We start from the raw sequence: 22,435 nt of genomic DNA on the forward strand, positions 1-22,435 counted from the left end.
CGGCCCCCACCTTCCCCGGCGCCGGGCTGTGCTCTCAGCCCTGCAGCTGCTCGAGGAAATGGCTGTGGCCAAGCCCCCGCGGCCCGGAGCCTGCGGTTGGGGCTCTGAGACGGCTGCCATTTCCCCTGCGAGCGGCAGCCGCAGCGATGACGCTCCCGTTCGCACACGCCCCACCCCCCCAGCGTGCCATTTCCACCGCCAGGTCAGTGCTCCCCCCGGCCAGGCGGGACTCTCTCTCCTTTATTCCAGGGCCAGCTGCTCAGAGCTGGCAGGAGGAGGGAGAATGGGGGGATGGGGGGGCACAGCCTGCAGGTAGCACATTTGCTTTCCCATCCCCCCCCCCTCATTTCTTGTACTCCCTCCACCCCCACCCCCCACCTCGCCCCAGCAAGTTCTACAAGCAAAATGCAAGTGCTCTTAGGTGGAGGGAAGCAAGCAAGCACGTGATTGGGCATCTGGTTCCCTGGCAGAGTTCCCCGGAAGCCCCCTGACCCCCTCACCCTCTCCCCCCACCCTTCGCATCTCCACTGTCCTGTGGGAGCACCCTTCTCTGTGGAGACTCGAGGATTTCATACTCTCCCTACGTGCTGTCACTTGTTTGCTGGCTGCAATGTGAACTTTTAAAAAAAATATATTTTTTTTTTTATTGATTTTTTTTATACAGCGGAAGGGAGAGGGAGAGAGAGTCAGAAACATCGATGAGAGAGAAACATCGATCAGCTGCCTCTTGCACCCTCCCCACTGGGGATGTGCCCGCAACCAAGGTCCATGCCCTTGACTGGAATCGAACCTGGGACCCTTGAGTCTGCAGGCCGACACTATCCACTGAGCCAAACTGGTCAGGGCTACCATGTGAACTTTTAAAAATATACATTTTTACTGATTTCAGAGAGGAAGGGAGAGGGAGAAAGAACAAGAGAGAATCATGGATCGCTGCCTCCTGCAGGCCCCACACTGGGGATGGAGCCCACAGCCCAGGCAGGTGCCCTGACCGGAAGTGGAAGCGTGACCCCTGGTTCACAGGTCATGGGCCGTGGCCTTCCTGGGTGCGGGGACCGGGTCTTTCTTACTCTGGGGCCTCCCTGCCGCGTGCCCGGCGGGGAGCAGGCGGGTAACCTCGGGCTGTTGGACGCTGGCTCCCCCGGGGCGGTGCACACCGTGCCTGTCCGATGCCCTGTCCCACCGGGCCCACAGGACTCCCCACGGTCAATGGGCCTGCAGGGACTGGAGGACAGGCTGGGCTTGGGGGCCCCGCCCCACCCTGCTGCCCGCAGCGCTGCAACCCCAGACACGGCGTGGCCCCCTGGCGGCCTCGCTGGAGAGAGGGGGAGGAAGACGGCAGCTGGGAACAGGCCCGGCCTCATCGCTCTGTCCCTGCTGGTGGGCGGAGGGCTGGGCCGGCGATGCTGGGTCCGTGTTTGAGCCCGACTGACGCCCCGATCTCCGCGGCGACGGGCCAGTTTGGGGTAAATCCCGTGGCCAGGAAGGCCTCCTTCAGAGCGGTGCTGGGGTGTCCGTGTCACTCAGTTGTAGATTCTCTTGGCCGCTCACTGTATTTTAGGGGTGTCGAACTCAATCAGAGAAGGGGCCAAAATCTAAAATCCAGCCTAAATCGCGGGCCGAATGGTTTACTAAACAGTCATAAACTGACAATGTCATAAACTGACAGCGGAGTGCAGTGATGACAGCGCGGTGCGGGCCACATTGCAAGGCCTGGCGGGCTGGATTTGGCCCGCGGACCTGTGTTTGACACTTGTGCTGTATTTCATTGTATGCGTTGAAATAGGGAAGGTTGTCCACCTTCAAATATAAAGACTTAAAGAAACAAGGGTTAGGAGTCACTGCTTAGAGAGAACGATCCTTGGCTCACTCACCGCTCCCCCCGCTCACTGTGGGTCGCAGGGACGATGGTGGGTTCTGTAGGAGGCCCAGGGGGTCAGCCTCTCCCGCACTCGGAGGCAGTGCCGTCACTCAGGCTTCACGGAGGTGTGGTGACAGAACGGCGCTGTAGGAAGACATCACTCCGTGGCTACACCTTCCACGTCCATCATGGCCTCCGCCCGGCGTCTCAGCGACGCCCAGCCTCTTCCCGGTGCGGGGAAGCAGCCTGCGGGGACGGTGCCCGCGGCCACTGGCTCGGAGCAAACAGGAGTAGGAGCAGTGCGGGCAGAGCCTTTGCACGCGTGTTCTCTGAGACAGGACCACCCGGGCCGCTGGTGGAACCACGAGGCCCACACGTGGCTGACGGGCTGGGGCCGCCTCCCTAACCGGAACCTTTTTGAGTCCTGAGGTTAATTGTAAAAACAATAGCTGGCCCCGCGGAGATTGCTCTGCTGATGTGTCTTCAATGAGGAGGACGGTATACACACAGACCGCCCCCCCCCCCCCAACCTCTGACCGCTGGGCAGGCAGCGGTCAAACCAGGAAAAGTCGGGTTCAGGAGTTGGAGGCCTTTGGAAACACGAGCCCAACTCAGTAAGATTTAAAATCTCCCGACGCCACCGGCAGAAGACGGAAGGGCTGCCCGGGAGGAAGGCGCTGCCCGGAGGCGAGGCTCAGGCCGCGGGCGGGCGCCTGACCGCTGTGATCTCTCCCCAGGCACTGAGCCGGCTGGCTTCCCGCCGTCCTTCCTGGCGACCGACCAGCAGCTGTTTGCAGGGGACAGTTGGCCTCTGAGTCACGGACGCCTCCCTGCTTCCAGTTTAGCCCTCAGATCAGAGATTGCATCTGCTTCGCAGAAGTTATCTGCGCGCTGGGCCCGTGCCCGCCTAGAGCCCGCGGCCAAGCCCTCGGGGGAAAGACACGCCAGAGGCTGCGGCGGACCGGTGAGAGCGCCGGGGGCCGAGGCTCTCCGCCCGTCCGTCCGCCCGTCCGTCCGTCGAGAAGGGCGACAGGTACAGAGCAGAAGCAGAGCCACGGGCAGCGGGCGCCAGGGAACGGCGCGGGAGCGCTGCCCAGAACAGACTGCGGGCTGCTGGGCACGGCCCCTTCCCGCACAGGGCGCCGGCCGAGCAGGGAGCTCACCCCGTCCACCTCCACGGCGGGGAGATGGCCCAGGAAGTCAGCCTGGACGCCCTGCAGGAGCCGGAGCGGGAGGCCATCCTCCGCGTGCTGCGCCGGGACCGGGCCGTGCAGAGCATGGAGGAGGAGCGGGTCCGGTAGGCGCCCCTGGGGTCCCGGGCGGGCTCTTCCTGTGGAGCTGCCCGGAGCTTGGCATATGGCTCCTGCTCCCCACATCCGCGGGTCTGACCGGTGCCCCCAGGCGGCGGGGGCGGGGGCGGGGGCGGGGGCGGGGCACAGGCTGCGTTGGCTGTTCACTTGGAATGGTGCCGTCTGGGGGCACCTCTGCCCGCTTTGCAGGAATAACTCCAGGGAAGCTGGCAGGCTCCCAGCACCCCCCGGGGCAGGGTTTTCCTGACTTATTTTTCGTGGCCCCAGAAGGCACAAGGAAGGAAGCAGCTGAGAAACAGCACATTTGCTGGAATCCATCCCTGTCTTTTTTTCCTTCTTTTCCTCTTCTATTTTTATTACTTTCCTTCTATTTTTTTTTCTCTCTCACTTTGGCCGTGAGGAAAGGAGGAGAACAGGAACCTGCCCGGCCTGTTCCGGCCGGTTTGCCCACCGGCAGCTCTTTCCTCTCCGCCTCCGTCTTTGCACAGCTGTTTGTGGTCAGGTAGCAGCTAAGGAGGCAGAGCTGGGGCACCTCAGAGCCGTGCCCGCCGCCAGCTGGCAAGCCCCGCCTTCGAGTGGGGCGGGGGTTCAGGACGCCGATGCTGGTCCGTCCACGCTGTGGGCCTGGGGAGGAGGCCTGCGGCCGGAGCTCTCGGCTCTGCCAGGAGAACACGCCCCGCACACCCTGCGGACGGTGCTGAGCGGGCAGGGAGGTGTCCTGCCACCTGGGAGGAGGGTGTTCTTCGTCCTCACCCGCTCGCCCCAGGCTCGGATGGACTCACTCTTCCCTCCAGTGAGCACTGGAGCAGCTGAGCACAGGGGCTCTCTGATGGTGGGAGATCCCTCCGTGGCTCCGTGGCTCAGAGCAGCGGTTGCCACCCTTTCGGACCTCAGGGGCCGCCCGTGGTGACCGCTGGTTAGAGCGTAGCTTTGGGAATCCACGAAGAACCAGGCCCCGGGGCGGGACGGTGTGTTCTGAGATCCCGGTTCGGGGAGAGGCTGAAGGGGGTGTGCGCTTGTTCCTGGAATCGGCTTCTCTCCTAAGAGCAGCTCACAGGCATTTCAGAGAGAGTCCTGGTGAAGGGCCCGTCGTGGGTCCCACGAGACCACCCTCTGCCCTGGGCTGCTGCCGGGGGGCGTGGCCACCGGAGACGGTCAGAGCAGAGCATCCGTGAAGCCATCGCACTGGCACTGAGGACAGTACGGGCAGGCACGGGGTGTCACAGGCCTCCGTGCCTGGCCCGGTACACTGGTGTCATAGTCCGGGTTTTACTTCTCTCCTCTCCCTGTCCTTGCCTGTCACTTTAATGCGCTTTGGGATGAACCCAGACATTCTGCAGCTGTGCCAGGCCTCTTTTTTTTCTTTTTCTTTTTTTAATGCATTTTATTGATTTTTTACAGAGAGGAGGGGAGAGGGATAGAGAGTGAGGAACATTGACAAGAGAGAAACATTGATCAACTGCTTCCTACACTCCCCCTACTGGGGATGTGCCCCCAACCAAGGCACATGCCCTTGACCACAATCGAACCTGGGACCCTTGAGTCTGCAGACCGATACTCTATCCACTGAGCCACACCGGTTAGCGCTGTGCCAAGCCTGTTGCTTATGCTTTGCCCTTCGCCCTCCCAGCAGCCCTGGGTGAGGTTCTCCCGTCCCTGTTTCACAGTGAGAGCCCTCTGTGCCTCCGGACGGGCCGTGGCGGGGCCCGGGGCGGGGGACCAGCCCCTGTCCCTTGCCTGGGGGCGCGGTGGGCCCGGGCGCGGGGAGGGTGTGCGGCTCTGCGGGTCTGACCGCCCTCTCCGCAGGAAGCTGAGGGCACACCTGCAGCAGCTGCGCTGGAGAGGCGGGCGGGGCCCGCGGCCCCCGGAGAAGGCCTGTGCCCGCTGCCGGAGCGCGCTGGGGCTGCTGCTGAACCGCGGCGCCGTGTGCCAGGGCTGCAGCCACTGCGTGTGCCCCGCCTGCCGCGTGTTCCTGAGCCGGCCCCGCCTCTGGAGGTGCACCGTGTGCTACGAGGGCAGGTGAGCAGGTGGCGGCCCGGCGGGGGCCGAGGCCGGCCTCAGGTTCAGGGGCGATGGTCGCAGAGGGCCTACCACGGAGCGGACTCCTGAGACTCGGAGGTCACTGAAATGCAGTTGTCCGCTGTGAACCAGGGCGGACGGAGCATCGCTGCCCCCGTCAGTGTGAACGGGCGGCCGCTCCCTCCCTCACGCAGGAGGGCTGGCCACAGAGGCCTCCCGGCGTGAGTCTCCCAAACGTCCACCCCTGCCCCAGGCCTGACGCCTCCGCCGCTCTCCCCGGACAAGTGCAGCCCACCCGAGGCCCCAAGTCCGTGGTCCGGAGCGGCCTGCCTCCCCTCTTCCCTATTCTTCTCCCTCCTCCCCCCTCCCCCCTCTCCCTCCCCGAGTCTCCGGTTCCTGGGTCGGTGGGAACCCAGCCCTTGGGGCCACACCTGTGCTCGCTCCTGTAGGTCGCGGCTCTCGGGGGGGGCAGGTGCCACAATTCATTCCTAAAATGCCTCGGAAGAGGGAACGCTCTTCCTGTTTTATCAACCATATGTATCTGAGGTCTAGGGATAAACACTGCGGGTAGGCATTCCGTTCTTCAGGAATTTTCTCCTCATGGAGAGCTACAAGCGAACAGTCAGAGGGGGGCGGGGCCGGTGCTGAAACGCTGCCCTCTGAGACACCGGTGTGATTTCTGTAGCCCCAGCTTCCTCCTTTTGAAACAAGATGTTTTCCCAACACCTAAGACAGCTGCACTGCCCTGTGTGAGCCCACACAGGTCCCAGACGGGAGAGCGAACCGATCCCTGACATCCTGCTCCCCTTTCTCTCTGCTCCTCTCTTCCAAACCCTCTGTGCTTGCTCCGGCTGGTCCACTCCGGGCTGTCATCCTCTCTTTGTTTGTTTGTTTGTTTTAATCCTCTCCTGAGGCTGTGCTTTTCAGTAACTCTAGAGAGAGAGAGGAAGAGAGAAAGAGAAGCATCGATGTGAGAGAGAAACATTGACCAGTTGCCACAACCTGCAACCCGGTATGTGCCCTGACTGGGAATCAAACCCACAGCCCTTTGGTGCATGGGATGGCGCTCTAACCACTGGGCAACACTGGCCAGGGCATGGCCACACAAAGAAGGCCTGGTAAACCTTTAGAACATTTACATTCATAACTGGACTGGGGCCTGGAGGGGGGCTGGAGCCCCATCCGTCCCTCCGCCTGCTTCTTCCTCGGCCTGAGACCTGCTCCCCAGAACCGGTGGGTCTGTGCTGCGGGCACAGGACGAGGGACCAAGAAAGGCGACCCTCTGGGCGGCCATTGAAAAGCACCGGCCGCGGCACACCCGGCTCGCAGTGCTGCAGCCCTGCAGGCCTGGGCCGGGGCGTCCGGGAGCAGCGAGGGCCCGCCCTCAGGGCAGGTGCCCCCGGGGACCGCAGGGCACCCTGGTTGCAGCGCTGCTGGGGGAGGCCGGGAGGAGGGATGGGATGGCCGGGAGGAGGGACGGGAGGCCATGGGAGGAGAGGAAACAGCCTGGACGGTGAGGGCTGCTCACCACTCACTGCGAGGGCGGGCAGCATCCTGGGCGCCGAGTGTCTCCTTAAACCTGAGGCGGTGCTCTGGGGCGGCCACCGCCGTCACCGCCGTTCTCCTGCCTCCAGGCAGGGACACAGCTGGGAGACCCCCGAGAGCTGCCCAAGGCCGTGAGGTCAGAAAGACTAGAACCCGGTCTCCCGCCCGCCCCCTCTGCCCCCCCCATCCTGTCTGCGGGGAGCTCCCGTGAGGGCAGAGTCTTCAGAGCCGCGGAGAGCTGGGCCCGGAGGGAGGCCTAGGGCTTTGCCGAGGAAACCCGGGAGAAGGGGCTGTGGGCCGGGGACTGGGAGGGGGATAAGGGAGCGGCCACGTGGAGGTCCTTGTAGTGAAGCCAGACTGAGGCGGTGAGGCTGGTGGTGGCAGAGACAATGGGCAGCCGGCCGGCGTGCTCACGGGCTGAGCACCGGCCTGTGCACAGGAGGTCAGGGTTCGAGTCCCCGTCAGGGCACAGGCCCCATTGCGGGCTCGGTCCTCAGTAGGGGTGCGCAGGAGGCAGCCGATCTATGATTCTCTCTGATCATTGATGTTTCTATCTCTCCCTCTCCCTTCCTGTCTAAAATCAGTAAAAACATCAAGAAGAGATAGAATGGCAGACAGTTCAGCAAAGGGGGGGTGTGTGGGAAAGAGTTCTGGGGGAGAAATGAGGGCACACCCCTCCCCTCCCCCCCCCCCCCCCCGTGGTCGGCAGGTTATGGCAGCCCAAGGCCTTGGTTCATGGGCCCGTGCCCTGCCCCAGCCTCAGCCTGGCACTGTGAAGCCGGTGCGTGGGCTCTGATCGGCACAGCGCCCACCCTCCCCTCGCCTCATTCCCAGCGGCTCCCCCACCTCCCCCGGCTGCCGGGGCGAGTGTGTGAGCGGCCGCGGGTCCAAGGGCAGGATGCATGGCTGACCTCAGGGCATCGTCTCAGGCTCCCGCGGTGCCGGTCCCCCCTGGTCCCTCAGAGTCCCAGGGGCCCTGCCCACGTGGGGACGTCCATTCACTGCCCACCAGCCGTCTTTCCCGGCCACGGCCTCCGTCCGGCTGGGGCTGTGCCTGCCGCACCAGCAGGCCCGGCGGGTCGTCCTCTCGAGGTCAAGCCGAGGTGCAGCCGGCTCCGTGCAGCAGGCTCCTCGAGCGGCTGAAGCGCACCTTCCCGTGCGGCCTGCGCTGCCCAGGGCCCTGACGGCTCCCCCAGGGCCCTGACGGCAGAGCAGCCTCCAGCCCGGCTCGGACCGGCCCTCTGCGAGACCCCCGAGGGGTTCGCTGTGAGCCCAGCTCCACGCGCTGCCAGGCCAGCCCGCACCGTCCCGCATGCGTGCGTCCCGGAAAACCGTTCTCCTCGCGTGTGCGATGGTTTCCACGTACAAAGCATCAGCGAGGCCCCCGCACCAGCCGGCCATCTGATCGCAGCGCCGCCACCGGAAAACAGGCTGATGGAGGCGATTAAATCCTAGGCAACCAGAGTGGAGCGAGAGCGTGGTGATGAAGATAAGGAAACGGGTTTAAGGCTGCCCCGCCACGTCCTGCAGAGCACTGACCCCCTCCTCCACCTGACCTCGAGGAGACGGGCCGCCGGTCCTGCTGGTGCGGCAGTCACAGCCCCAGCCGGGGGCGGCCGGGGCCGGGCCGGGGAAGACGTGAGGGTGGCAGGGACCCGCGCTGACAGTGTCCCCTCCTTCACCGTGACAAACCTGGTGCCAGTGCGCGCCCCCGCAGGCCGTGCGGCTCCCTGCCTGCTGCCAGGGCCGCGGCCAGACCAGCTCGGGCTGTCCGTTCACAGTGCCGCGAGCATCCGTGTGCTGGGATGGGTGGTGCTATGAGCATCCGTGTGCTGGGATGGGTGGTGCTAAGAGCATCCGTGTGCTGGGATGGATGGTGCGGTGAGCATCCGTGTGCTGGGATGGATGGTGCTGTGGGCATCCATGTGCTGGGATGGATGGTGCCGTGAGCATCCGTGTGCTGGGATGGGTGGTGCCGTGAGCATCCGTGTGCTGGGATGGGTGGTGCCGTGAGCATCCGTGTGCTGGGATGGGTGGTGCCATGAGCATCTGTGTGCTGGGATGGATGGGGCCGTGAGCATCTGTGTGCTGGGATGGATGGGGCCGTGAGCATCTGTGTGCTGGGATGGATGGTGCGGTGAGCATCCGTGTGCTGGGATGGATGGTGCTGTGGGCATCCATGTGCTGGGATGGATGGTGCCGTGAGCATCCGTGTGCTGGGATGGATGGTGCCGTGAGCATCCGTGTGCTGGGATGGGTGGTGCCGTGAGCATCCGTGTGCTGGGATGGGTGGTGCCATGAGCATCTGTGTGCTGGGATGGATGGGGCCGTGAGCATCTGTGTGCTGGGATGGATGGTGTAGTGAGATCTGTGTGCTGGGATGGATGGGGCCGTGAGCATCTGTGTGCTGGGATGGATGGGGCCGTGAGCATCTGTGTGCTGGGATGGATGGTGCAGTAAGCATCCGTGTGCTGGGATGGATGGTGCTGTGGGCATCCATGTGCTGGGATGGATGGTGCCGTGAGCATCCGTGTGCTGGGATGGATGGTGCCGTGAGCATCCGTGTGCTGGGATGGGTGGTGCCGTGAGCATCCGTGTGCTGGGATGGGTGGTGCCCTGAGCATCCGTGTGCTGGGATGGATGGTGCCCTGAGCATCCGTGTGCTGGGATGGATGGTGCCGTGGGCATCCGTGTGCTGGGATGGATGGTGCGGTGGGCATCCGTGTGCTGGGATGGATGGTGCGGTGGGCATCCGTGTGCTGGGATGGATGGTGTGGTGGGCATCCGTGTGCTGGGATGGATGGTGGGGTGAGCATCCGTGTGCTGGGATGGGTGGTGCGGTGGGCATCCTGTGCTGGGTTGAAGAGTGCTTTCAGCGCTGCTCCCCGTGTGCTCAGGCGGTGACGGCAGCAGCGGAGCCCCAGGCGAGGACGTGGGGGGCCCCCAGGAGCTGATTGGGGCGTCTGCGCCCCTGAGCTCCCGGTCACAGTGACAGGGGCCCGGATGCAGTTAGTGGGAAGGCCAGACCCCTGCCCCTCCGTCTGCTGCCCCCCCGCCCCCCCCCCCCCCGTTCTCACTGAAACCCCGTGCACTGTGGATTGATGTGAGGAGCTGCAGGGAGGCGCGGTGTGGTTCTGCTCGGGATGTACGGCGCAGCCCGCGCTGCCCAGAAACTGTCCCGGAAGCTCCGTGGGCACATTCCGGCCGGCCAGGGGGCGAGAGGAACCTCCTTCGGTTCCGGGGCTCGGCTTCCCGGCCCGGCGAGGCAGGCCGGGTGCTCGCCTGTCTCAGCCGCAGCGGCGTGGACAAGCCGCCCCGGAAGCCTCCGGTGTCCGCGGAGCCGAAAGGGCGGGAGAGCTGCTCGCAGTGCGGCCGCGGCCGCGGTTCCCCGGAGCGGGAGTGAGGGGGGCGGCACAGAGCTGGACGTGAGCACCTGCGGCTCCTGCACATCACACAGAGGGCCACACACTCTGCACATATCACACAGAGGGCCACACACTCTGCACATATCACACAGAGGGCCACACACTCTGCACATCACACAGAGGGCCACACACTCTGCACATCACACAGAGGGTCACACACTCTGCACATATCACACAGAGGGCCACACACTCTGCACATATCACACAGAGGGTCACACACTCTGCACATATCACACAGAGGGTCACACACTCTGCACATATCACACAGAGGGTCACACACTCTGCACATATCACACAGAGGGCCACACACTCTGCACATATCACACAGAGGGCCACACACTCTGCACATCACACAGAGGGCCACACACTCTGCACATATCACACAGAGGGCCACACACTCTGCACATATCACACAGAGGGCCACACACTCTGCACATCACACAGAGGGCCACACACTCTGCACATCACACAGAGGGTCACACACTCTGCACATATCACACAGAGGGCCACACACTCTGCACATATCACACAGAGGGTCACACACTCTGCACATATCACACAGAGGGTCACACACTCTGCACATATCACACAGAGGGCCACACACTCTGCACATATCACACAGAGGGTCACACACTCTGCACATCACACAGAGGGTCACACACTCTGCACATATCACACAGAGGGCCACACACTCTGCACATATCACACAGAGGGTCACACACTCTGCACATCACACAGAGGGTCACACACTCTGCTGCAACCCGGAGCCGCGGAGGTGGGGGCTGGGCTGCAGGTTTGAACCCCGAGGTCCTGGCCAGACGGACCTGTGAGGGCCACGGCCCCAGCCCACGCTCCCCTCTGCTCTTTTCAGAAACGTGAGGATCAAAACCGGAGAGTGGTTCTTTGAGGAGCGGGCCAAGAAATTTCCAACCGAAGGTAAATGCTCTAAAATCTTCCCATCGTTAAAAATGACAAATGCCTCGTGTGAAAATACTCGGTTTAAAGCTTTTGAGTAGAAACGGCTTCACAGGGTGAGGTGACAGCACCCCGTGCTCCTGGTGCTCCTGTCCGGGTCCCGCCCCCCCCCCCACGTGCCCACCTTGGATCGCGGTGTCTGCCCTCTGCCCAGGTCCCCGGAGCCTCCCTGACGCCGGCTCCCGGGAGCCAGGTCTCCCTCCTCCACGCCTGTCCCCCTCCTCCCCATCCTCCACACGCAGAACCTGTGCCCTGAGTCCCGTTAGCCCCTCGCAGCCCGAGCACAAAGCCTCGTTCAGGAAGCAAAACCTCGACCGAGGCGATTGCATGACTAACCGAAGAGCGCGCGTGGGTGGGGGTAGAACCGAGCAGACGCCTGTGGTTATGGGGCCACGGCGATGGGTGGGAGGGGTACTTGGTCTGTCTGATGGGCCAGGCGTGGCTTATAAAGGAGTCACGAAGTCGACGTGAGGTGTGATCAGGAGCTGGGCCCAAACCCGGTGAGACCTGCAGTGCCGGGCACAGAGGTGCCGGCCGGGGGCGGCGGCAGATGAGAGGGGGCCGGCCCGGCACCATCCCAGCGCAGTGGGCGCAGTGCCGAGGGGGCACCACCCGGTGCAGTGCCGAGGGCAGTGCTGAGGGCAGTGCCCAGGGCGGCATCACCCCCAGCCAGTGCTGAGGGCGGCGGCCTGCACTGTCACAGCCGGCCTGACGGACCCAGCAGGGGTGGGGCTGCTGGAAACACTTTTTTTCCCTGGAAAAGTGATGATTTGGGGGAGAGAAATAAGCTATTTAGCATCCGCCCAGTGTCTGCGGCCCTGAGCCCGGGGTTCCCGGCCCTTTCCCTCTGCGGCCGCCCTCCAGGCCCCAGGCAGCCTGCCCAGCACTGTTCCCCTAACTGCTCCCCATCTGTCCGGGAACGGCCCCCCAGATGTGCCGCAGCCTGCTCCCGGGCGGGGCCGGGCAGAGGCACCTGCCACTGTGGCAGCGGAAAGCTGGCATTGCCCAGCGTCCCGGGCTCCTGTTGGGAAGGTGTGGGGGGCCCTCTCAGCCCGCATCCTGAGCAGCGGCAGGAAGCAAGGTGACGGTTTACACTACGAAGGCGTCGACCCTGGAACCCAGGCTTCCTTCTGTGCGTCCTTGTCTTTGGGGGGAGCACGTGGTGGCGTCCATAGCATCGTTATTCCGCGCGGGCTGTCCAGCCGGAGGCCGGCCAGGGAGGCGCGGCTTTCCCGGGCTCCGCACACCCTGCTGGCCGGTGCTGCCGGCAGGCGCCGGGCTCCTCCCGCCTGGGCCCTCCTCAGGGCTGCGCACCCTCGGCCAGGCGCCGGCTTCCAGCTGGTGATCCCAGAGAGACGAAGACTATGGAGGGTTCTCTTTTCCGAGTCCAGTGTGGCTAGGAGCAGTCCGGTTCCTGAGTAGGGGCGGCTGGGGATTGAGCAAATGAAAGAAAGAGACAGACACAGAGACGGAAGGAAAGCTGGGGCCGGGTGGGACCATTGCTCTGATGGAGAGACAGGGACCCAGAGCCACACAGGATGTTTATTTTATACCCCAAATACCAGGATATAAAATGCCTTCCCAGGCGCTCTCTATAGAAGACAGAGCACTGCGGTACCTTAAGAACGTTTTTTTAAAATATATATATTTTATTGATTTTTTAAAGAGAGGAAGGGAGAGGGACAGAGAGCTAGAAACATCGATGAGAGAGAAATATCGACCAGCTGCCTCCCGCACACCCCTCACCGGGGATGTGCCCGCAACCAAGGTACATGCCCTTGACTGGAATCGAACCCGGGACCTTTCAGTCTGCAGACCGACGCTCTATCCACTGAGCTAAACCAGTTTTGGCAAGAATGATTTTTATTGTGGTAGGACACATGTAGCGTTAAACTCACCATTTTAACCGCGGTTAGGTGTATGGTTCAGTGACATTAAGTACAATCACACTGTTGTACTTATCACCGGAACCTTCCATCCTCCCACACGGACGCTCTGGAGCCCATGAAGCAGTAACTCCTCTTCCCCAGCCTCTCCCCGTAGCCCCCGGTCACCTCCCTCCTACTTTGTCTGTCTCTGGACATGGCGCGGCTTCAGGGCTCAACCCTCTCATTTCTGCCCCCTCCCGAGCTCTCTGCAGGGCGGGGACAAGAATCGCTGTGTCTGACTGTCTGCAGGTTTCCGTCCTGCCTTATAATTTAATTTTGCACAAGCGTGTCCCTGCGCTATTGAGACTTCTCCTAAAACGTCCTTGAACGTAGGCAAGGTGTAAGAAATAGTCCAAAGAGGAAGAATCCATATGAAGTGTGGCAGCTTGTTACGCTAACTCTCCAGCCATTAACAAGATTCAGAAACAGGAAAACTGAGCCCCAGCCCCTTATTTCACAGGGAGGTGGTACATACGGCCTTTAAAATATCCTCCTTTCCATGTTTCTTTTCTGGTTGTAGGCTGTTCTTCCCTCTAAGATTTGTAATTCAGTGTTTAGTGTTGTCTTTAAATGGCTCCTGACCTGCAGCGGTCTGGCTCCTCCGAGGTGCGTGAGGAAGGTGGGACTGTGGGCGCTGGCCTGCACCCGGACATTGTCCCTCTCCCCATCCTCTCCACCCCCCGCCGGGCACCCAGCCATCTGTGCACAGAAGGTGTTTCCTGAGGCTCCGGGATCAGCTCTGAACTATCTTCACTTCCAAGATCCTGCCTCGGTGGGACCAGGTGGGACCAAGAGTGTGCATTTCACACGCTCCCAAGTCATTGTTCTCACCACTGTACGTCTGAGAACCGCTGGGGGAGCAGCAGAGCTAATGCAGTTGCTAAGGTCACTTTCTACATCCCTGGAACTAGGAACCTGAACCCAGATCTTCATTCTCACCCCTGGGTACTTGCTAAGCATATGGAGATAGCGCCCTCTCCTGGCTCCGTGCTGTAAATGCGTATATTTCGTAGCCATGACGTGTTTGTGTGTTGATTTATTTATTTATTTATTTATTTATATTTATAATTATTATTTTTTTTTTTACAGAGAGGGAGAAGGATAGGGAGAGGGAGAGAGAGCTAGAAACATCAATGAGAGAGAAACATTCAACAGCTGCCTCCTGCACACCTCCTACTGGGGATATGCCCGCAACCAAGGTATATGCCCTTGATCGGAATCGAACCCGGGACCCATCAGTCTGCAGGCAGACACCCTATCCACTGAGCCACACCGGTCAGGGCCAGAGATTCTCATTCACAGGAAGCAGCCAGAACCGCTGCTGGTAGAGTAGAGGGAACTCAGTCACAGGGAAACACTTTTCTCTCTTGCGCAGAGCAGGTGGCCGCAGGGCGGTGAGACCTCCACAGGAGGTGCGGCTCATGGTGCCTGTGCTGTGAGAGGCGTCCGCTGCGGGGTCACGGCTGTGCCGTCAGCTCCCTCACCCGGGCCAGTGTTTGGGCCGGGCTATCCGAGCTCGAAACTTCTCTGAGGACTGACATCTACCTAACGGCTCCGGAGTCCCAGTCTGAAGCCATTTATGACAGGACACCATGATTCTTTACTGGTTTTAGGTCAATGTTTTTGAGAGATTTTCCATCTTGCATATGTGAGCCAAAGATTGATTCAAAACCTTACTGTCCTGAAGCTGTAATTGTCCCCGCTCCCCCGCCCCCCAGTTTTATTCGTTCACCTGGTTCTGGCACTGCGGAGGCTGCTCACGCTGGTGTGGGGCCACCCCTCGGCCTGTGGCGTGTAGGTGGGCCCTGCACCGGAAGCCAGGGCAGGTCTGGGGGCAGGACCGGGCGGGGTGGGGGTGCGGGGGAAGGACCCTCTTCCAGCAGCAGCCTCTAGGGGGGCCTGGAGGAACATCCTTCTCTGAGCATTTCCCTCCAGGAGGTGATTTCTTTTAACACTAACAAGGAAACATGTAGTGCTTGTTAAGGAAATGGTGTGTAAGAAACAACTAAGGAACAGAGGAGAAAGAAACTGAAAATAAATGGCAAATCGGACAGAGCCACGGGGCAGGCTTCTGAGGTTCAGTGCCAGGTTCTGATTCTGCAGGCGGGGCCTGGGGCTCTGCATTGCCGAGGAGCGCCCCCTGCTGCTGGGGAGACCCCCCTGCCCACACCTGGAGTAGCAGGGACAGGGCAAACCAGGACACGTCAGCCCAACCGGGCCCTCCGCCTGGTGTCTGTCCTGTGAGCTGAAAATGGGTTTCACGTTTTTAAATGGTCAAAAAGTCAAAAGGATATTTGTGACATAAAACGTATATGAAACTCGGTTCCAGTGTCGAGTTTTATCAGCTCCCAGCACACCACTCTTTAATGTTGTCTATGATTGCTGTCACGGGGCAGTGAAGGACTTGGAGCAGAGACCCTACATGACAGGGGACCTAAAATGTCTGCTAGCTGACCTTTACAGAAAGGTCACCATCCTAGTCTGGTTGCTCAGTGGTTAGAGCGTCGGCCTGCGGATTGAAGGGTCTGGTCAATGGTACATGCCTAGGTTGTGGGCTCGATTCCCTGTAGGGGGCGTGCAGGAGGCAGCCGATCAGTGGTTCTCTCTCATCGTTGATGTTTCTATCTCTCTTTCCTTCTCTCTTCCTCTCTGAAAATAAATGAAAGTATCTTTAATATAAAAAAAAAAAAGATTAAAAAAGGGTGCACCCAACTCGTAGGCCAAGGTTGCAGTAGCCAGCAGGGGGCAGCAGAGAGCTGTCTCCAGTCCAGTGTTGCCCTCAGGCTGGGTCATTAGAACTGTGGCTGGGGGTGGAACCGCCTGGGCAGTTAGCAGGAGATGAAGGGGGTAGGTAGGAGTGAGTAGGCAAGGCCCAGGGCAGGTAGGGCAGTAAGAAGCGATTCTGTTGCCGGAGCAGAAAGACAGGCCTGCGGGGTGTGGGGGAGCTGGCAGAGGCAAGGCCAGGCGGTGCGGAGGCGGGGACTTTAGGAGGAGGCAGTAGGGAGCCACTGAGGGTGGTAGAGTGATAGCAGCGCATCTGGGGGACGGACTGGAACTGGTGGCTGTGCCCCTGGGACGCTGTTAAAACAAACAACCCAGGGTCCAGAGGCTGAGGCAGAGCAGCCCGACCGCGGGAGGCTCCACGCGTGGGCACCGAGCCTGGGTTCGGCTTGGCCGGGCAGGCTGGAGCCACGGTGCTGTTCTCTCTCCCTCTGGCCCGTTTCTCTGCGGTCCCGGCCGCCGGGTCCTGTTTCGCTCCGGCTGGTTTTACTGGCTCGTTTCTGTCGCAGGGAGTGTGGCTTTGGAGGAGGGCGCGCAGACAGCTTTTAGGATCAGTGAGCACCGTGATCCCCGGGAATGTGCGCGGGCAGGGGGCTCCGCCTCTGAGAGGCTGGCAGGCCTGTCCTCCCTGCGGGCCCGCCCAGGGAGGACTGACCAGGCTGCACAGTTCAGAGTCGGCTAGGGGTCAGGGGGCAGCTGACTGAATGTCAGACCTGCCTGCCCCCTCCCAGAGGCCTCCCTGCCCCTCCTGCTTCTCTCACACCTGCCCTCCTCCTGTCCCACATCCCACGGAGAGGACGTGAATAATACGTGCCATTCTTTGGAGTCAAACCTCCCGAACGCTCACGATGGGAGCTGGACGGGCTCCTGGACGGCAGGCCGGTGCTCTGGCTGGTGTTGGGCAGCGTGGGCCCTCAGGGCTGTGCCCTGAGCAGGGGCACTGCCTTCCGTCCACCCCCCCCCCCCGCCCTGATCCAGGAAACGCTGTGTTCACAGAACTCTGAGCGCTATTTTGGGGTCTTAACACATCACAAATCCCCTTTCCTTGAAACAAAAAGAGCTCTGTGTTAGATGCAGGCTTGTTTAGGAAATTATTAGCCTCCATAGCTAGAAACAAGGAGATTACATTTTTTAAAAGATTAACTTAAGCTCCATAACAAGGAACACTTAAAGCGAATATAGTCATTCAATTATATAAGATTTCCAAAGAGCAAATAGAAGCTTGGAAGCCTGAACTATTTTTCATATTCTCCTGATTTAGAAAATCGATCCAATATCAACGTTTAATAAAAGCAGCCATTCCCAGAAATTATGGTCTCTCTGTGTGTGCGTGCGTGTGCGCGCGCTCGCGTGTGTGTGTGTGTGTGTGTGTGTGTGTGTGTGTATCAATAGCTTGGCTGGAATATATCTTACATGACTTAACTTTCACCTCTTTTAAGCGCGTGATCTAATGATTTTTAAAGTAAATTTATGGTTATGCAGCCATCACAACAATCTAATTTTGGAGCATTACTGTCTACCTAAATTTTACATTTTCATCGTAAGACGTGACATTAGAGAAATAGCCACTTTGCTAGTATTACTGCCTGTGGTTGCGTCTGAGTTACACCCTCACTGACACGGACTTTGCTGGCTCTCCCCCAGGCAGGTGCGAGACCGCCGGCGCCAAGCTCTTGCAGTCTTACCAGGGGCTGAGGTGAGTTCTGCAGACGGCCAGCCGCCCTGGAGCCTGGAGCTGGGCGCTGAGGTCTCTGGCCTTTCAGAGGCCCTGGCTTTGGAATGTGACTTTTTTACTTTTAATGACAAAGTACCTGAAAAAAAATTCAGAGATATTTCCAGATCCTTATGAAAAGCCTTCTGGATGCTAGCGTGGTGTTTTCTCCCTAAATGTGCTGTCCTATTTCTTAAATCCTCCTGAACTGTCCTAAGGAAACAAAGTGTTATTTTGGATGGCACGTTCAATGAGCTTCCAAACCAAGTCTTTACTTTTATGAATCATTCATGTCTCCAATATCTTGGAATGAACTTCGGTGGACATGAATAATGGCCTCATTGACTTCAGAGAGAAAGGGAGGGGAAGACATAGAAACATCAATGTTGAAAGAGAATCACTGGTTCGCTGCCTCTTGCACGCCCCCTCCTGGGGAGGGAGCCTGCAGCCCAGGCATGTGCCCTGACCGGCAATCAAACCGTGACCTCCTGGTTCATAGGTCACTGCTCAGCCACTGAGCCACACCAGCCGGGCAGGTGTGAACTTCTTTACACAAAATTCCGGCAGCAGCGGTTGGGGTGCTGGCAGAGCGCACGCCGGGTTCCCGGCTCCCACAGCAGCTCTGTGGCCGTGGTGAGATTCTCCGATCCCAGGCCTTTTTCACTCCCCACCCTCCCCCAGCGCTGGCGCACAAGCTCCTGACTCTGCTCGTGGTGGATTGCTACGTCCACGGCCTCTCTGTGCTTCTGCCGTGGGTTTCCAGGGGAGCGTGCCAGGCCGCAGGGCCGCCCCCCGTGGCCTGCTCTGCCGTTCCCACATTCAGATCCCGGACACAGTGCCCTGGCCCCGCAGCACGTCCCAGTGGGGACCTGCTGAGAGTGAGGAAGTTAAAACCGCACAAACCCCCGCAGATAGAGAGGCTACAGTCAGTGACAGGAGGGGACGAGGCTGTGTGCTTGGAAGACTAGCACCCACTCTCTCCCGTGTGTTCCTCAGCAGCAGCATCTCCGTGGTCCCGCCCACCCCGCCGCCGCTCAGTGAGAGCTGGTGCAGCGGCAGCCCTGGCCGGGTATGTGTCTCCCCGCGGGCTCCCGGGGGGGGGGGGGCACAGGGAGAGAGGGGGGCCGGGAGGGTGGGTGGGGAGCCCCAGGGCAGAGGGAGCCAGCTGTGGCTGGAGTGGTCATGAATGAGGCCAATCACGGAGGGCCAGCTGGGGGTCAGGGAGTGCCGGGCTCGGCCAGTGTCTGTGCTTCAATCTGTATTAACAACCGGCTCATCTGCTTCTCCCCCACGCCCTCCCCTGCACTCCTGTCCCCATCTCTTTCTGTTTGTCTCTTCGTGGCCTCTCTCTCCGCCCTGTGCTCTGTCCAGCGGACGTGGGGTCTGTGGAAGGTCTCCGGGGTCGAAAGGGAGATGCAGGTTGAGTCACAGGGATGCGAGAGCAGGTGCCTCTAGAAATGTGTGTGTGTGTATGTGTGCGTGTGTGTGTGTGTGTGTGTGTCTTCTGATTGTTTGCAGGTGCTAACATAGACCAGGGCCACTTTCTGTCCAAAGAAATTAACCCTGTGGTTTGGGAGAGCTCCCTGGGTCCCCCCGGAAAGGTGGAAATAAGGATACTCACCGGATTTGCCCCCACTGATGTGAGAAGTGAACAAAGCCATGCCTGTGCTCATACTTGGAAACTAACGTGCCTTGGAGATGTATGGCCTTAATTATTTTCATTATCAGTATCCTGTGGACGCAAGGGAGTAACTATATCTATATATAGAAAGATATACATATCTCGGGGAGAGAAAATATACACATTTTTTTTCTTTTATTTTAAACCGAGATGCTGGAATGACCTTCAAAATCCTGCTCTATTTTCTCCTTGAGATTTTAAATTCTCCAAAGCTCTTTGAACAGCACTGTGCCCAGGCCATATTTACTGGGTGGATGGGTGGAAGAGTGGATGCATGGACAGATGGATAGATGCATGAACAATTGGATTGATGGATGGACAGATGGATGCATGAACGGATGGATGGATAGATGGTTGGATGGATAGATGGATGGATGGATGGACGGATAGATGCATGAATGGATGGATGGATGGATAGATGGATGGATGGATGCCTGAACAGATACATGGATGTATGGATGCATAGATGGACAGATGGATGAATGGATGCATGGTCAGATGGATGCATGGATAGACGGATGGATGGATGGATGGATGGATGGACGAATGTATGGACGAATGTATGGACGGATGGATGCATGGATAGATGAAGGGTGGATGCATGAATGGATGGATGGATAGATGGTTGGATGGATGGATGGACAGATGGATGCATGGACGAATGTATGGACGGATGGATGCATGGACGAATAGATGAATGAGACTTGCAGAGGGAAGTGATCTCTTTTCTGTTGTTTTCTCTTCCTTTTCCTTCCCTCTTTCATTTTTGGAGGCAGAACTAACCCTTGGCTTCAGGCTGGTTACCTGGTGCCTGCTCCACTGTCAACCCTGTGACACATGCGTTCTGCCCAGGTTGGCATCCCTTCTGTGAGGAGTGGGCATGAGGTGACAGGAGCAGGTGGCGTGGGTACAATTTTCAGCCGGTGAAATGTCAGGCGTTGTTTCGTAGAGGTCATTGTTACCCTGTCCACAACCCCTCGATAAAGCTCCTGCCTTCAATGTGGTGTCAGAACTCAGAGGAAGCTGAGTGAGGAGGGTGCCTGTCCCTCAGGAGGACAGTGCCCTCTCCACTCAGACATTTATGCACCGAGCACCCACGCCCACCGAGCACCCACGCCCACCGAGCACGAGCACCCCCACGCACTGAGCGCCCACAGCACACACCTGCCGGCGTTTGGGGGTTGGCAGCCGGGAGGCTGCTGGGCCGGCACCCGTCTTCAAACACAACTCACCCTCTCCTGTCTCTGTTTTAGCTGCAGGAACTCGGTCACTGCAGAGGGTTTAATAAGTCGGTGGAAAACTTGTTCCTGTCGGTTACCACCCACATGAAAAGTAAGTGGATGCCTCTTCCCGGGGCCTCCGGCCCTCCCTGCGCCGCCGCACCTGCAGGAGGAACGAGTATGCGCCCCCCTGGTCCTGCCCTCCGGGACCTCGCCAGCTACTGGGAGGGGGAGGGGACAGGGCCCCAGCCAGCTCCTCCGAGGGGGAGGGGACAGGGGCCTCAGCCAGCTCCTGGGAGGGGGAGGGGACAGGGGCCCCAGCCAGCTCCTCCGAGGGGGAGGGGACAGGGCCCCAGCCAGCTCCTCCGAGGGGGAGGGGGACAGGGCCTCAGCCAGCTCCTCCGAGGGGGAGGGGACAGGGCCCCAGCCAGCTCCTCCGAGGGGGAGGGGGACAGGGCCTCAGCCAGCTCCTCCGAGGGGGAGGGGACAGGGGCCCCAGCCAGCTCCTGGGAGGGGGAGGAGGACAGGGGCCCCAGCCAGCTCCTGGGAGGGGGAGGGTACAGGGACCAGAGGGGTCCTGGGCTGTACTGTCCCATACGATACCCGCAGCCACGGTCACAGGTGGCTCATGAGATGTGGTGCCTGAGTTAATTATAAAGCTGAAACTGGTTTGGCTCAGTAGATAGAGCGTCAGTCTGGGGACTGAGGGGTCCCAGGTTCAATTCCAGTCAAGGGCATGTACCTTGGTTGCAGGCACATCCCTGGTGGGGGGTGTGCAGGAGGCAACTGGTTGATGTTTCTCTCATCAATGTTTCTAGCTCTTTATCCCTCTCCCCTCCTCTCTGTAAGAAATCAATAAAATATATTTTTATTTAAAATATATTTTTATAAAAAAAAAAGTAAAAACACACTGAATTCTGGAAACTTAGTATTCAGAACTAAGTTTAAAATTTCATTAGTAAGTTTAATATCAATTATATATTTGAGCAATGTGTGGATATAGTATAGTATTAAAATTACTTTTCCTTTTCCTATTTTATACTTTTAAAATATATTTTTATTGATTTCAGGGAGGAAGGGAGAAGGAGAGATAGAAATATCAAAGATTCTAGAGAATCATTGATCTGCTGCCTCCTGCACACCCCCCATTGGGCCTCCTGCACACCCACTGGGGACCGAGCCCGCAACCCCCAGCCCCAACTTGTGCACTTGACTGGAACCCGGGCCCCTTCAGTCCATACCCACTGAGCCAAACCGGCGAGGGCATCTTTTCCTGTTTGAAATGTGGCCACGTGGAAGTTTGAAGTGACAGGAGCCATCCTGGGCCGCTGCTCTAGAGACAGCTTCCCGGTGGTCCTCCGAGAGCGGCGGGATCTGGGGGAGCAGGGATTCGGAGGGGGCCGGTGCTGAGGCGTCCCCTCACGGCGGTGATGCATCCTCCTCCCAGACAGACCCCGGTCACCGTGCACACCACATGCACAGCCATCTTTCCGGTGTTGCTTATTGAAATAGGTGCCTCTCTTCGAAAAGTCAAACTCGCTTGCAATTGGTTATAAAATCTTGGGGAGGCCCTACCTGGTTTGGCTCAATGGGTGGAGCCTTGGCCTGCGGACTGAGGGGTCACAGGTTCGATTCCAGCCAGCGGCGCATGCTCGGGTTGCAGGCCCGGTGGGGGGCATGCGGGAGGTAGCCCATAAATGACTCTCTCTCATCACTGATGATTCTCTCTCTCTTCTCCCTTCCTCTCTCTGAAATAAACAAGTAAGTAAGTAAATAAATAAAAATCTCGGGGAGGACCCTAAAACACCGGCTCTTGGCTGGGCTCCGTCTTCGAGTTTGGACAGTCGGACACCCGGTGTGCGGCCCGGAGGCAGAGCCCCCTGAGCCAGAAGCTCTTCCTGTAACTCCCGCCCTGACGGTGGCCCTCGATCACCTCTTAGGGCTCCCGTTCCTTGGACCCGAGCCAGCACGCAGTGTCT

The 22,435-nt window shown here is 59.5% G+C and overlaps 1 protein-coding gene across 6 annotated transcripts in view; it reads left to right on the plus strand.

Moving 5' to 3' along the window:
• The window catches only part of SYTL3 (synaptotagmin like 3), a 39,269-nt gene that overhangs the window by 1,599 nt on the left and 15,235 nt on the right, over nucleotides 1–22,435 (plus strand). For 3 of the 6 annotated variants that reach the window (XM_084890899.1, XM_084890895.1, XM_084890896.1), the window contains exons 2-7: nucleotides 2,599–3,158; nucleotides 4,978–5,190; nucleotides 11,032–11,096; nucleotides 17,489–17,540; nucleotides 18,552–18,624; nucleotides 20,490–20,568. In XM_084890899.1, the coding sequence (XP_084747025.1) occupies nucleotides 3,049–3,158; nucleotides 4,978–5,190; nucleotides 11,032–11,096; nucleotides 17,489–17,540; nucleotides 18,552–18,624; nucleotides 20,490–20,568 (592 nt within the window). In that variant the 5' untranslated portion in view covers nucleotides 2,599–3,048. The remainder of the gene's footprint in view (nucleotides 1–2,598; nucleotides 3,159–4,977; nucleotides 5,191–11,031; nucleotides 11,097–17,488; nucleotides 17,541–18,551; nucleotides 18,625–20,489; nucleotides 20,569–22,435) is intronic. The other 3 variants (XM_084890898.1, XM_084890897.1, XM_084890900.1) reach the window with 3 other exon arrangements.

The sequence above is a fragment of the Pipistrellus hanaki genome (assembly GCF_964339955.1).
Source record: "Pipistrellus hanaki genome assembly, chromosome: 7".
NCBI classification, from domain to species: domain Eukaryota; kingdom Metazoa; phylum Chordata; class Mammalia; order Chiroptera; family Vespertilionidae; genus Pipistrellus; species Pipistrellus hanaki.